Source organism: Colobus angolensis, unplaced genomic scaffold, assembly GCF_000951035.1.
Source record: "Colobus angolensis palliatus isolate OR3802 unplaced genomic scaffold, Cang.pa_1.0 Scaffold217, whole genome shotgun sequence".
NCBI classification, from domain to species: Eukaryota; Metazoa; Chordata; class Mammalia; order Primates; family Cercopithecidae; genus Colobus; species Colobus angolensis.
In genome coordinates this window covers 4,053,191-4,068,243 of record NW_012115344.1, presented here as the reverse complement: position 1 = coordinate 4,068,243, position 15,053 = coordinate 4,053,191, and the positions used below count along the sequence as shown (strand labels likewise).

Here is a 15,053-nt window from a genome sequence, read left to right as displayed (position 1 = left end):
GGAAGGACCTGGTGGGAAGTGATTGGATCATGGGGATGGTTTCTGTCATGCTGTTCTCTATTACTGAGTGAGTTCTCAAGAGATCTGATGGTTTTATAAGCGTCTGGCATTTCCCCTGCTCCCACTCACTCTCCTGCCTCCTTGTGAAGAAGGTGCCTGCTTCTGCTTTGCCTTCCACCATGATTGTGTTTCCTGAAGCCTCCCTAGCCATGCAGAACTGTAAATCAATTAAAACCTCTTCATAAGTTACCCAGTCTCAGGTATTTCTTTATAAGCACCATGAGAACAGACTAATACAATGTCCATGTGTACCCATTGATTAGCTCTCACTTATAAGTGACAACATGCAGTTTTTGACTTCCTGTTTGTGAGTCATTTCACTTGGGACAATGGCCTCCAATTCCATGCATGTTGGTTATTATTCTTTTATTTTATTTATTTATTTTTAATTTATTTATTTCATGAATAAGTTCTTTAGTGGTGACTTCTGAGAGTCTGATGCACCCATCACCCAAGCAGTGTACACTGTACCCAATGTGTACACTTTCATCTCTCATGCCCTCCCACCCTTTCCCCCAAGTCCCCAAAGTTCATTGGATCATTCTTATGCCTTTGAGTCCTCATAGCTTAGCTCCCACTTACAAGAACATATGACATTTGGTTTTCCATTCCTGAGTTACTTCACTTAGAATAACGGTCTCCAATTCCATCCAGGTTGCTGTGAATCCCATTATTTAATTCCTTTTTATGGCTGAGTAGTATTCCATGGTATGTATACATCACGATACTCTGGATTAGCTTATTGGAAGCAGCCCTGCCTCTTCACAATTTAGTCATGAAAAAGGGTAATCCCTATGAGCTCATAGCTAGATAACCAAAACAAATTCTGAATGAGTAGACTCTATTTTATTCACTGATTTATCTCAACTAATTTATTTAACTTGAGAGAAACTAATATTCATGTGGTTAAAATGTTAATAGCTATGAAATAATATTATAAAATGAAAGATGAATCTATTTTCCAACTCAGTCCTTTCCCTCCAAAGAAAGCTAGGTGTATTGTGTGTATCTTCCCAGAAATTATGCCAGTAAGTATTTGAGCAATACTTAAGTAATAAGTATTTTTTAATTGAATGTTTACTCTATGTCAAGCACCTTTGTATGCACAGGGGATAAGGAGTAAACAAAAATTATGTCACTCTAGTGAGAGGAGACATATATAAATAAATTAATACTCATACACATATTATGTCTAAAAGTTACAAGTAATCTTATAACTAAGAAGAAGATTTAAGAAATAGAAGTAACATACAATGGAGTTGCTATTTTATACAGAGAGAGCTATGAGAGGGTGACATTTGAGGAGACGCTGGAATCAATGGGAAGGAGGGAAACATGGATATCTGGAGTGAGAGGCTTCCATCCAGACAGAGCAGCCAGTGCAAAGGTCTTAAGAGGGGGTTTGTCTGGGATTCAGGAAACTGCCCATGGCTGGTGTAGCTGGAGTAGGGAGAGCAAAGGGGAGGGACAGTGGTAGGAGGTAAGGCCAGAGGACAAACAAAGGGCAAGATCATGTAAGGCTTGGAGACAACTGAAAGACATTGGGTTTTGTTCTGAGAGAAATCAGAGGGTGGGGATGAAGGTGTGGCACTGGGGGTCTTGAGAGAGGAGTATCATGATCTGACACATTTTCAAAGAATCACTCAAATTGCTGTGTTGAGAACAGACTGGCAGTGGGGGTTGGCAAGGGTAGAAACACTGAGATGAGCTCAATGCTAGATGATGGTATTTTGGACCAGGTAGCTGAAGCGTAAGTTGTGACAAACTGTCATATTCTGAAATATTCTCAAGGTGGCCCTGACAGAATTTTCAGGTGAGAAGCTGAGCAGCATGGCTCCAGAGTTTGCACCTGGATAACCGGAAGGATGGACTTGCATCAACTGAGAAGCAGAAAACTGCTGATTAAGCAGATTTTGAGGGGAAGAACATGAATTTGGTATTAGACATTTTAAGTTTGCCACATATATTAGACACTCAACATGAGAGAAATTAAGGCATATGTTTACTGTTAAGACTGGTTTCCTAGAGCAGGAGAAAATGATAATGCAGGACAGAGAGTGAGAAGGAAAGAACTGGATCCAGTGCACACATGGAGAGTTTCCAGAGTGGAAAACACACAGGTGTTTATCAAGTTACAGTCTGGAAGGCGAGTATGCAATCACAAATGCACATAGTGAGTAGCCAGGCTGACAGGAGCTAGGGCAAAGTCTTTTCTGGAAGTTTCTGTTTTCATAGTGAAATGAAGAATGTCTTGTTTGAAGGAATTAATGAATCCCTTTTTACTCCCTTGCTTAAAACACTCCATAGGCTTCCCCTCACCCTTGAGAATAAGATCCAAACATTTTATCACAGTCCACGAGGCCCCACGGGACCTGGACCTGGACCTGCCTACCTCTCTCCATTGCCATAAATGCTTCAGTCACAGGGCCCTCCCCTTTGTGTCTCAGGCAGATGACAAACTCGATCAAGCCTTGGCTTCTTTGACTTACTTGTTCCTCTGTCTGGTACACCCTTTCTCTTGTCCTCCCAAGTCTGGCTCATTCTTATCACATAGGTTTCACTTCAAAGGTCACCTCCTCAGGTCTTTCTTGAACATCTCATCTAAAGTAAACCTTCCTTCCAACATGTTATTTTACTATATATTTGTTATGTATTGTCTGCTGCTTCCCACAAGAATGTGTTTCATAAGAAACTAGCACTCTTATCCCACCTTATCACTCTCTCTCTGTCTCCTGATCCTACTAATCATTACAGTGTGTGTGTGTGTGTGTGTGTGTGTGTGTGTGTGTAGAAAGAGAGAGAGAGACAGAGATTGAAATTTTTCAGTATTATCCATCTCCCCTAAGAGAATAACAACTCTACAACAAGTGCTTTGTCTATTCTATTCACTGTTGTGCTTCCTGACCCTAGAACTGTATCTGGCACATAATAGTTGTTCAGTGAATATTTCTTGATGAACAATTTGGAAAGTCAGATGAGAAATTGGATATAGAGCATATAATAGAAAGCCTGGCATATAGTAAATATTCAATAAATGTCACCTGCTGTGATGACAACAAAAAGACAGTCATAGCAACTGTCATAAGCACAACTATGAAAAGCTGATGCCTTCTCTTTACTCGTGAACCAATCTCCTCTTGTCTCATTAGAAATTTTGATTAATCACATCTCCCTTCTCCTTCTTCATAGGTTCCTTGCCTTCAGCTATGTGGCATATTTGCCCACCATTAAAAACAAAAACTACAGTTAAAATATACCTTCCTTAACTCTGTATTTTCTTACTAGATATAGCCAAGTATCTTTACAGTCTAGCAATAAAAAAGAGTTGTTTATACTACCTCACAGCTGGATAACCAATATTTAAATAACCAATATTTAAACAAATATTGAATGAATCGACTCAGTTTTCTTTACTCTTCTTATCTATTAACTAGTTTCTTTAAATTGAAAGAAACTACTTTCATCTAACTCAGTCTACCATCTAACTCAGTCCTCACTCTGCAAGGAAATTAGGCATATTCTGTGTATCTTTCCAGAAATTATGCATATATATCCAGACATATTCTGTGAACATAACTGTGCACCTTGAATTTCTCTTAATAAATGAAACATCTTGGATAAGTTTCTAAAGTATACATAAAGAGCTAGGCCAGGCACAGTGGCTCATGCTTGTAATCCCAGCACTTTGGGAGGCCGAGGCAGGAGGATCGCTTGAGCCTAGAAGTTCAAGAAACGCCTGGGCAACACTGTGAGACCCCACTCCCTACCCTAATCCCCACCCCACCCTGTCTCTACAAAAAAATTAAAAATTATCTGGGCTGGTGATGTGCCTGTAATCCAAGCTACTCAGGTTGAGGCGGGAACCCCTCTTGAGCTGAGGCCAGGAGTTGAGCCTTCAGTGAGCTGTGTACAGGCCACTGCACTCTAGCCTAGGTGACAGAGCAAGAACTCATGTCTATTAAAAAAAGAGAGAGAGAGAGACAAAAGGAAGACAAGCATTATTTTTGGGGAAAAAATTACTGTATTGAGAATTGATTTCCCTCTCAGTTAATAAAAGTTAACAACCCAGGCCAGGAGGGGTGGCTCACGCCTATAATCCCAGCATTTTGGGACACTGAGGCGGGTGGATCACCTGAGGTCAAGAGTTTGAGACCAGCTTGGCCAACATGGCGAAGCCCCCTCTCTACTAAAAATACAAAAATTAGCTGGGCGTGGTGGCAAGTGCCAGTAATCCCAGCTACTCCGGAGGCTGAGGCAGGAGAATCGCTTGAAAGAGAGGAGGTGGAGGTTGCAGTGAGCCGAGATGGCACCACTGCACTCCAGACTGCCGTGACAGAGCGAGACTCAGTCTCCAAAAAAAAGTATCAATCCATTACTCAATCAGTTTTTCAGTCCTCAGTAATTATTTTCCCTAATTCAACCTCTTAGGAAGCCACAGCTAATGGAAACGAGTTACAGAAAGAGAGAAAGAAACAGGAAAAAAGCCTAAACTCAGATTTTCTAAGGCGCACAACAGGCTTGTCACGTTTCTGGACTGCACAGTGAGTTTCAACTCTTGCTGTTTGAAGTTTATTTTAAACTGTTGGTGTAGTTTCTTTAAAGGACAGCAATTTTGTTTGGGTAGTGAAAAATACATGTATTTCTACCTGGTTTCGTCTACGGGTTCCAAACTCTTTAAGGATGGGGTGGAGGATGATGTTCGCTGGCTTTTGGCAGATCTACAGTATTCTGGTATTCCAGGACCACCGCTCTCCGCCAACTCCCGGGCGCCTCTCCCTTCGACCCTCTTCTGCGACTCTCCTCCAGGCCCTTTAAATCCCCTCTCGTGTTTAGGTGTAGTCCCGCCGCCCGCCTTGCGTCCCCCGCGCTGCGCCGCAGGTGGAATGGCCCATGACGTCACGAGGCCACGGCTCAATCAGATGCAGCGTTTGGGAAATTTTAAATTTAAAGGCGGGGCGGCCCGTGCGCCCTGAAGCGTCGGCCGCGGAGGGTCCTGGCCATTTTCCTGGGACCTGTTCAGCCTAAGACGATGGCGGAGGAAGGAGCCGTGGCCGTCTGCGTGCGACTGCGGCCGCTGAACAGCAGGTAGGGGGTCCACACCACGGCCCGGTGCCCGCTGGGCCTGCGGCGCCGCCCTGAGCCGGAGGGGCGAGGCCTGCGGCGTTTCCAGGAGCCGCTGCTTCCCGGCTCTGCTGTCTAGTAACTCGGCCGCTGGTCACCGTTTCAGGGTCTGTAAAGTGACGGGGGAGGATCGGATCTAGAAGATACTTTCCAGCTGCGAGATTCACTTAAATTTAACTCAGTCTCGCTGACATTACAGACCTTCCCCTCTGTGCTGCTCTGCCTTGCCGCGTCTGCTCCTCCCTGCCCCATTCCCCGCCCTAGAGAAGTCGTATGGGACCATGCCTTCCTAGCCCTCATCACAGTTAGTCATTTTACACATAACTGCTGTCTTGAGACCCCCTGAAGACAAGAGCTAGCCTGTCTTGTCACAATGAGTTCAGTCGTCACTCAAGACTTCATTCATTCTACAAATATTTATCAATTTTTTTGGTACCTTTGTACTATCCAGACACTCCTGTCATTGCCCAGTGGTTCTTCCATTCTAATGGGGCGAGACAGAAAGTAAAGTTGAAAACGTAGATGTTAAGTGGTGATATGTACGTAATAAATACTATGGAGAAAAAGCAGGAAGAGGAATAAATGAAGTCAGTTTGCTTCGCTGGCTTCTGGCCCTCGACCCAAAATGCTAACACTTTGTGTGAGTGTGAAATTTTTATTGAACACGGGGTTTAATAAATGTAAATACCAAGATCAGGAATCTCCTATTTTTGAGGATCTTGTTATCTAATGCCTTAAACCGCTGCATAAAGAAACTATTATGATACTTTGTGACAAGTGTTATGATGGGCAGGTGGAGAATGTTTGCTAGAGGAGTCATTAGCCCATCAGAGAGAAGACAACTTCCGTGGGGTGAGCTGGTGTCAGGAAAGTCTTGACACTTTTCAAGAGTGAAATAATGGCTATGTTACTTAATGGAAAGGAAAGTCAGAGTACTCCAGGCACAGAGAGGTTACATCTGTCATTTGGGGAAGACCTTCAGGTAGAGCTTAGGATGTATCTAGGAATTCAGAGGAAAATGGAAGAGAGAAAAGACCTGATCTAGGATTCGTGCCATGCTGAGGATTTCATAAGTTTCCAAAAAGTTTTAAGAATTTTAAGCAAGACAGACACAATCAGTGTTGCATTTTGAACCATCCCTTCATTTACCAGTACTGGGGGAGAGGGTGAGAATGAAAGCCTTCACAAGAAAACACTTGAGGGGGCAGGAGGTCACTGAAGCTCCATTTAAGACTTGAATCCTCAAAGATGAACTTTCTTTCATTCTCTCATATTATTATCTTTCAAAATATCCTTTAGAAGGTGAAATCTTTTAAATTATCCCTTCTATGACATGACTTTTATGACTGATTAAAATGCAGTGTTTTTATTCTTTTAGAGAAGAATCACTTGGAGAAACTGCCCAAGTTTACTGGAAAACTGACAATAATGCCATTTATCAAGTTGATGGAAGTAAATCCTTCAATTTTGGTAAGCTTATAATAGCATAAAAAGTTACCGTGTTATCCTTTTGCTATTAAAAGTACAAAAGGCTAATCAGTAATATTAGAGTTGTCACTAAAGATTAGACTAAGCCTTCTACAAACTGCTTCACTGGAAACAAAATTGTTTATCCATCATGTGTTTAAGTAAGGTAACCAACTGGTATTTAAAACAGTTATAATCACAGTTACCTAATTTTCATCTAGGTAGATTCCAGACCCCCATGTGCAAACACTATGCCTTACTGACTCTGGAAAGAACATAGAAAAGTTGACTTGTAGTGTATTTTTTGAGTGTATAAATGAACTCATTTTACCTTAGGGAAGGGTATTTTCAGAGAACCAAAAAGTTGAAGAAAATACTGTGTCTTAAATACTTGATCATCCTACATTCTGACAGTTTTACTTTTAGGAATAATTACTAATTTGGAATCAAAACACAGTTGATTCATTTGGTTTAACTTCTGTGTTGTTGTTGTTGCTGTTGTTGTTTAGATCGTGTCTTTCATGGTAATGAAACTACCAAAAATGTGTATGAAGAAATAGCAGCACCAATCATCGATTCTGCCATACAAGGCTACAATGGTTTGTATTCACTCAATATTGCAGAAACATTTTAGTCTTGGGCGTCTGTGCAACAAGCATGCATAGTTTTACCCATTATAGGTTTGTTTTTAATCTTTGCATATGTGTGTTTTGTTTTTTGCAGGTACTATATTTGCCTATGGACAGACCGCTTCAGGAAAAACATATACCATGATGGGTTCAGAAGATCATTTGGGAGTTACACCCAGGGCAATTCATGACATTTTCCAAAAAATTAAGAAGGTAAGTAACTTAACTGGATTTCTAGTATGTACTGGTAAAACTAGTTAAAACTGGGTACGAGTCTTAGTGTATTTCTCTTGTAAAGATAAAGGAAGTAGATTTACAGTTATTGTTTGATTATCCATGGTGAAAGAAGAAAGACATAGCATAGATTCACTTTTATCGCCACAACTTACTTTATAAAACTTAAATTTCTTTTATTCTTTCCCTTGAATTCTGCAACAATAATACTCTGAACAAAAAGTAGGCATTAAGGAACAAGAAAATTTTATCATGGTTAGCTCCACCTAACCATTTAACTATCAGTGACTATAAAGGAACAGTAGAAAGTAGCTATAGGTTAAAAAAAAAAGGGAAGCAGAAAGCCAGAATAGGCAACCTAGTTAGTTAAGAGGTGGTTTTAAATTAGCATTTTTATTAAAATAAGAACATCTTATAGTGTGATAGCAGATATTCTTGTCTTGCTCCTGATTTCAGTGGGGAAGCTTTAGTGGGGATACTTCTGGTGTCTTCTCATTAAACATGATGTTGACTTTTTTGCTGAGACAGATGTGCTCCATCTTATTAGAGAAAAATTCACCCATCCCTATTTTATTAAATGTTTATATCAAAAATGAAAAAAAAAATAAGAACATCTTTTGATAGGATTTTATTTTGAGCCTAGAGTTTGAGCCTAGAGTTGGTGTTCTCCCAGCTTTATGGTACTTCACTTTTCATTATTTCTGTAGCGATGTTTTTATATTTTTGTGTTTATTATTTTGTCAACATTAGAACCAAGGGTTTTCTTAGTTTGTTTTACAGACATTTTACCTCTTTAAGCACGTGAGCATTTAGTATTAGGTTTTCACAATTGGATGCTTCCTGGTGTTTTTATATAATTTTTTTCTTCTAGTTTCCTGATAGGGAATTTCTCTTACGTGTATCTTACATGGAAATATACAATGAAACCATTACAGATTTACTCTGTGGCACTCAAAAAATGAAACCTCTTATTATTCGAGAAGATGTCAATGTGAGTAGCAGACTTAAGGGAGCTTTAAAATTGACTTCCTTATTGGGTTTATTGTTCTTGAACATTTACCTGTAATTTCTATAGTTTTTAAAGTGTCTCCTATTTCTATAGTATGTGAGGGTTTTTTTGAAGTATTTATATTCATCTTTTAAACAACATGAATAGTTTTCAAATACTGACAGCTCTAATATTTTGGTTTAAGTGTAAAAATAGCAAGATGGAAGTATTAGGTTAGAATTTGGTGTGCTTTGGTATATGAAATAAATTATGGGTATTCATAGAATTACTTGTTATATTTCTACAGAATTATGATTCCATTTGCCACTTTTAACTTTCACAAATGAATTCTATAATACTTTGCACCTTGTTTTGAAAAGCAAACTTGTGACTTCTATTTCTCTAATCTTTCCGTAATTAAACTTGTTTCAGAGGAATGTGTATGTTGCTGATCTCACAGAAGAAGTTGTATATACATCAGAAATGGCTTTGAAGTGGATTACAAAGGGAGAAAGTAAGACTTTATGCTGTATTTCTTTAAAACACTTGTAAAAACTATCTTTTCAATCAACACATTTAGGCTTCAAATCACACTTCTTTAAGTTAAAAATTATTGTGTTTCTGTGGATTTTAATATATATGCAGCTGAAATATAACTCATTTTTACAGAGAACAGGCATTATGGAGAAACAAAAATGAATCAAAGAAGCAGTCGTTCTCATACTATCTTTAGGATGGTAGGTAATTCTGTCTATCTATTAGATCTTCCAAGTAAGAATGCACTAATTTTTCTACAGCTTGCTTTTTCTATCTAGATTTTGGAAAGTAGAGAGAAGGGTGAACCTTCTAATTGTGAAGGATCTGTTAAGGTATCCCATTTGGTGAGTATTAATGAACCATAATAATGTACTGTATGAGCCAAAACAAAATTTAATTTAGCTGCTGGATGTTTGGTTTAATAAGAACTGTTAACTGAACTAAATGTGGGAGGAAGTCTACAACTTGTCTGCTTAGTCTTATCAGTCTCATCAAATTCTTAGCTAAAATGTTGTAGGAAAAATTCAGAGGATCTTTCTTCCTATTATGTCATGGTTGCCATCTCCTAAAATTTAAATGTCAGGGCTATAGGGTTATAGGGATTGATGTTTTTTCTAACCATTAATGAAGTAGAATTTTTTTCTATACACATTTAACAATTTAAGTCATCTCAGAATTTGAGGGTCTTTTTTTAAAATCTCAGCCAATGTAATTTAGACTTAACGTGATCAACAAAAATCTAGGTTGGATGGTTAAAAAGTAATCACATTATTTTAGGTTTTACTTAAGTACAATAAGAAAATACATTTTGTATTATAAACATAGTATTTTAGACTGTAAATCCAGAGTGATACTGCATTCATCCTTGTAGCCCCAACACATTGTAACTATTTTATGTCTAATATAGATTTGTTGAATAAGTAAATGTAAGCATTATGCAAACATTCTTATATAACACATAAGTAAACCTTCACTTCCTTCTTGCCACACTAAATTATTGCTGTCTCTTTCTTGCTCCTTTTCTACCATTTACCATATTGCTTTATTCTGCATCTTTAGGGCCTAAATTCTGTAGCTTGATGTGGGATATGATTTAAGATTATTTGAGTAGGAAACTTCAGGGAAAAAAGCAATCTATGATATGTTTATTTATTTTCAGATTTTATAAAGTTAGATTATTAATTACTTAATATTCAATCCTAATTTCACCTTAGCTATTTTGCTATAAAATTATATAACTTATTTTAGTAGACTTTAATCTTGTTTTAATTTAACAATAAAAAACCAAATCCTAACCTCTTTTGTTTTCTCATCCAAGACTGTGATATTTCATATAATTTTAACTTTTAATAGTTTAGCTTTAATACTCTTGGCATATTCAGTGATCTACTTGATGATTTTCCTCATGTTACTTGATGCTCTGTCATCGGTGTTCCATCTGTTCCAACCCTCCAGCCTACCCACTTACACTAAGAATCTTCTTGGAAAGAAGTCTCCTCTAAGGAGTCATCTCTGGCTCTTTAGTGGTGGCTCTTTTCTGATTATCTCCTGGCGTTGGTGGGATGATAATATCCAGTTTCTCTTAAGCTGTACTCCTCTGTTTTCTACCCCGGCTTCTTTTTCTCTACCCTCCTAAAAAAATTAAAAAAAAAAAAAAAAAAAAAACTTAGAGGTATCCTGTGGCCTTTCTTACTTAAGTTCTTGCTCTCATTCTGTCATCATTTCCATGTTGATGACTGCCAAATATTTTATCTGTAGTCTCTGAATTCTAATTCATGTCTTCCTAAAGATGGTTATAATTGTGTCCCATCAATATCTCAAACTTTAATATGTCTAAAGCAAAACTATTTTCTTCCTACCATAGTGAATATTCCTTATTTCCAGTAAAAGCAGCATTATCCTAGCTGCCTAAGCTGAACACCCAAGTCAATTTTGACTCATCTTTTTCTGCCTTTCTCTTTGTCCTACCTTTGAACATTCTCGTGGGTGCTACACTCGTTTACTTTCTCATCTCTCTTGAATTACGTGAGTCTTCTGGAACCTTGTCTCCATGACTCTTGTCTTTGTTTCTTGAAGTCATAATAAGGATTTCTAATATACTAACCACTGCTTTTGTATGTCACTTCCCGGGGCAAGATTTGGACACTCTTGACCAATCTAACTTTATTTCCTTCTGCTTCAATGAACTCCTCCCTCATAGGTTGGGCCTATGAGTATCTTTGAATATGAATGCATGTTCTCATCTTTAACCTTCACTCATGCTGCCTTCATTACCACTTTGCCCTTTTATTATGTATCTGTGTCATTTGTAGTGGACACTGTGCAAGAAAAATCAGAGTCAACTGGTAATACATATTTACCTGCCTAGTCTCAAAAATCTCCACAGAGAGAAGTAACTTAAAGGTTTGACTTTCTTTCAAATCACTCACATTATTTACTAGGTCGTTATTGTGTTCTGAGCATGGTGTTGGGCTCTGAGATTAAAAAAATAAATAAACAAGACATCCCTCCACTGCTTCTCTTACAAGCAGTTTCCTCTGCCACCTCCCTAACCCAAGCTGGTATTATCTCTTACCCAGATTCCTGCCCCATCCGCCTGATGGGGCTGCCTGCAGCTGCTCTTGCCCCTTCCCACTCCATCCTCCACCCAGTAGTCGTAGTGGATCCATTGTGGAAGCTGTTGCTGGGCTTTATGCAGGGTTCTATTACTCCCTTGCATAAAGCCCTGCAATGGCTTCTCATTGAATTTAAACATTTCAGAGTTTTTTTATCTTACTTAAAAAGTCCTGCGTAATCTGGCCCCTGTCTGCTTCTCTTATTCTATCTTTTCCTGTCTTCACTTCACCAACTGTTCACACTGCCTTTTCTATTTTTTTGAACACACTGAGCACATTCTGCTTTGTGACTTAAATGTTTTGGCTCTTCTTTTTGTCTAGACTACTGTTTCCCTTGATCTTTTTGGGACCAGCTTCCTCTTCTCTGGTCATTCATATCTCAGCTTAATGACAAGCCTTACACTGCTGTCCAATCCCGTGAACCTAAACCTACTAGCCCCTTTTCCAGCTCTATATTTAAATAATCTCTGTTACACTTATCACAACATGTTTCTTATTTGTCTTTTTATCTCTTCTCACCAGCCTCCTCCTCTATGTAGAATGTAAGCTCCATGAGAGCAGAGATCTTATTTATTTGTAGCCCTAGCACCTGATGCACTTCCTGGAGCATGATAAGTAGCCACTTCTTTTCAATAATATTTGTGAAATGAAAGAGAGGTCCAACTCTTAAAGATGCCATGGTAAAGTCATGGTATTGCTACAGCATAGTGCAGCTAGCATACATGACTCGCCCAACAAAAGAAGTGCTATAACTGTAAGTTGTATCTATAAGTCATGTTTATAAAGAGTTCTGGTTATGCAGTTCAAGGAGCAGTTCATCTGAGATCTGGCAGGGAGGAAGGATAAAGTAGGCAAAGCTACATTGAGGAGATAATCTTTGTACCTGGTTCTTGAATAAAGAATAAAGACCGACTAGAACATTATAACTAACTGAATAAAGGAAATAGCAAAAAGCTTGTGCTTGAAGGTGTAGAAGTACATGGGGTGTTTGGGGAATAGTGAGTAGTTCAACTGGAGGTAAGAATAAGGGATAGATAGATACAAAGTTGGAACAATGCAAGTGCCAGCTTATAAAGAATTATATTTGCCATAGTAAGTTTTTGGACTTTGTATAGGAAACAGAACCTATACTGGCAGCATCATGGAAGATATAAAGACAGGAACGGATAGAGAACAGTTTGACTCAGAGAAAAAAGGGAATGCCTAAACAATAGCATGGGAGACATGGATACAGATAGAATATTCTGATATACCATGTATTAAAAATATTCTTTCAGTAGTTTGAATTTTATTATTTCAGATTATCTACCCTAAAGATTTATTTTTATCTATCTTACAGAATTTGGTTGATCTTGCAGGCAGTGAAAGAGCTGCTCAAACAGGAGCCGAAGGTAATTAAAACTCATGAAATATGTTAGTCTTAGTGTCTTCCTATTTTACAGAATTAAAAAGTATTACCAGGCATTTTTAGAAATTGATAAAGTAATTATATTCATTATTAATAATATTCATTAATGATGATTTTTCTGATAAAAGCCTTTTAACACAGAAATCAGCATCTGTATCTGGTTAATTTTTATTTTAGTCTACAATAGCATCAATTAAAAAATGAAAATTATACAATTGATGGTATTGTACAGCAGGAAAGCCCATGAGAATTCCATAAAAGCCATTTAAACTTTCAAAATAAGGAAATTAAGAAAGATAGTGGGGTACAAAATTAATATACAGATACTAATTTTAGAAAATTAAAATATTAATAAAAACCAGTTAAAATATTTAGTAGACAGAAACACTCCGTTTATAATAACCTAAAAGATGTGATACCTAGGAAGAAACTCAACAAAGATTTGTACAAGACTGATATAAAGAAAATGTTTTGTTTTTTTTTTTTTTAATTTTTTTGAGGCAGACTGTCACTATGTCTCCCAGGCTGGACTGCAGTGGCACAATCTCAGCTCAATGCAACCTCCACCTCCTGGGCTCAAGCAGTTCTCGTGCCGCAGCCACCCAAGTAGCTGGGATTACAGACATGCATCACCACACCCAGCTAATTTTTGTATTTTTAGTAGAGACAGAGTTCCGCCATGGTGCCTGGGCTGGTCTTCAACTCTTGGCCTCAAGTGATCCACCCACCTCGGCCTCCCAAAGTTCTGGGATTACAAGTGTGAGCCACCACACCCGGCCTAAGAAAACTTGTAAATCAGACTTGAAGGACACAAACAAATACTTGAAAAAATGGAAAAGCATACTTAGATGTAGAAGATTCAAAATCACAAGGATATCAGGCCTCTAGGTTAATTTCTAGATTTAACACAATCATAATAAAAATACGAAGAGTACATTTTCATGTTTAAACTAGGTAAGATGATTTTAAAATTTGTACGGAAACATAAAAACAGACAAGAGTAGCCGGGAAAATTCCAAAAAGCAGAAAGTAGAATTTAAGATTTTACTATCTTACTATAAGATAGTAAAACATATTATAATGCCATAGTAATAAAACTATGTGAATTGTCAGCCTGGTGGAATAGAATAGAAAATCCATCAAGAGTCCTGAATACATACGGAAGTTAGAATACAATAAAAATGGTCCTTCAAATATGTGAAGAAAAGATAGATTATTCATTAATTGATGGCCATTTGGGAAAAAAATTATCCATATATCATACACCAAGGAATGCATTAAAAGTGGCTCAAAAATTTCAATATTAAAAAAACTATAAAAATTATTGGAAGTCAACTTACAGTGGGAAAACCCTTTTGTAACTGATACAAAGTCCGGATGCCTTAAAAGTTTAAAAGAAACCAACAAAAAACTGGGCAAAGATGTAAGTGAATAGTTCATAAGGCTTAAATGGTTTAGCTTGCACCTGCACTCTTGCCATTAGAAGAGCTGCTGATCCAAGGAAGATTAGAAAAGTTTGTTCAACAGATTTAAGCTCATTCTGCAGCCTGTTGTAGAGCCACTCAACTGAGCCTAGCCTACATCCACCAAACCAGTCCCTCCTCAGACCTGTGAACAAAAAATAAATGCTTGTGTTAGCTGGTTGGTTAGGTAGTAATGTTACAGCAGTAGCTAATGCACCTGTGAAATAACATCTGTTCAAAGTTATTTTTTGCAATTTTTTTTGTATAGGCAGTAGATTGAAAACCTACATGTCCTTCAACAGGGGATGGGGTGGGTGAATGAAGTCTGATGCAGCCGTAAAATGGAATTTTATACTTTAAGAAAGAATGAAAAAGATTAATGTTTACTGATATGGAGATTTTTCCAAGATATATTGCCAAGTGAAATAAAGCAAAGTGCAAAATAGTATGTATGGTCTGTTACTATTGATATCGGTGAAGAAAGAAGGAAATAAATATATATGAACTTGTATTTTTTTTTTTTTTTTTTTT

General features: G+C 37.8%; 1 protein-coding gene across 2 annotated transcripts in view; it reads left to right on the top strand.

The window, feature by feature from the left end:
* Positions 1-5,000: 5,000 nt before the first annotated feature.
* Positions 5,001-15,053, top strand: part of CENPE (centromere protein E, 312kDa) — an 87,871-nt gene continuing 77,818 nt past the window's right edge. For both annotated transcript variants that reach the window (XM_011943249.1, XM_011943248.1), the window contains exons 1-9: positions 5,001-5,145; positions 6,560-6,651; positions 7,158-7,247; positions 7,372-7,490; positions 8,383-8,502; positions 8,932-9,013; positions 9,169-9,236; positions 9,315-9,380; positions 12,991-13,042. In XM_011943249.1, the coding sequence (XP_011798639.1) occupies positions 5,090-5,145; positions 6,560-6,651; positions 7,158-7,247; positions 7,372-7,490; positions 8,383-8,502; positions 8,932-9,013; positions 9,169-9,236; positions 9,315-9,380; positions 12,991-13,042 (745 nt within the window). In that variant the 5' untranslated portion in view covers positions 5,001-5,089. The remainder of the gene's footprint in view (positions 5,146-6,559; positions 6,652-7,157; positions 7,248-7,371; positions 7,491-8,382; positions 8,503-8,931; positions 9,014-9,168; positions 9,237-9,314; positions 9,381-12,990; positions 13,043-15,053) is intronic.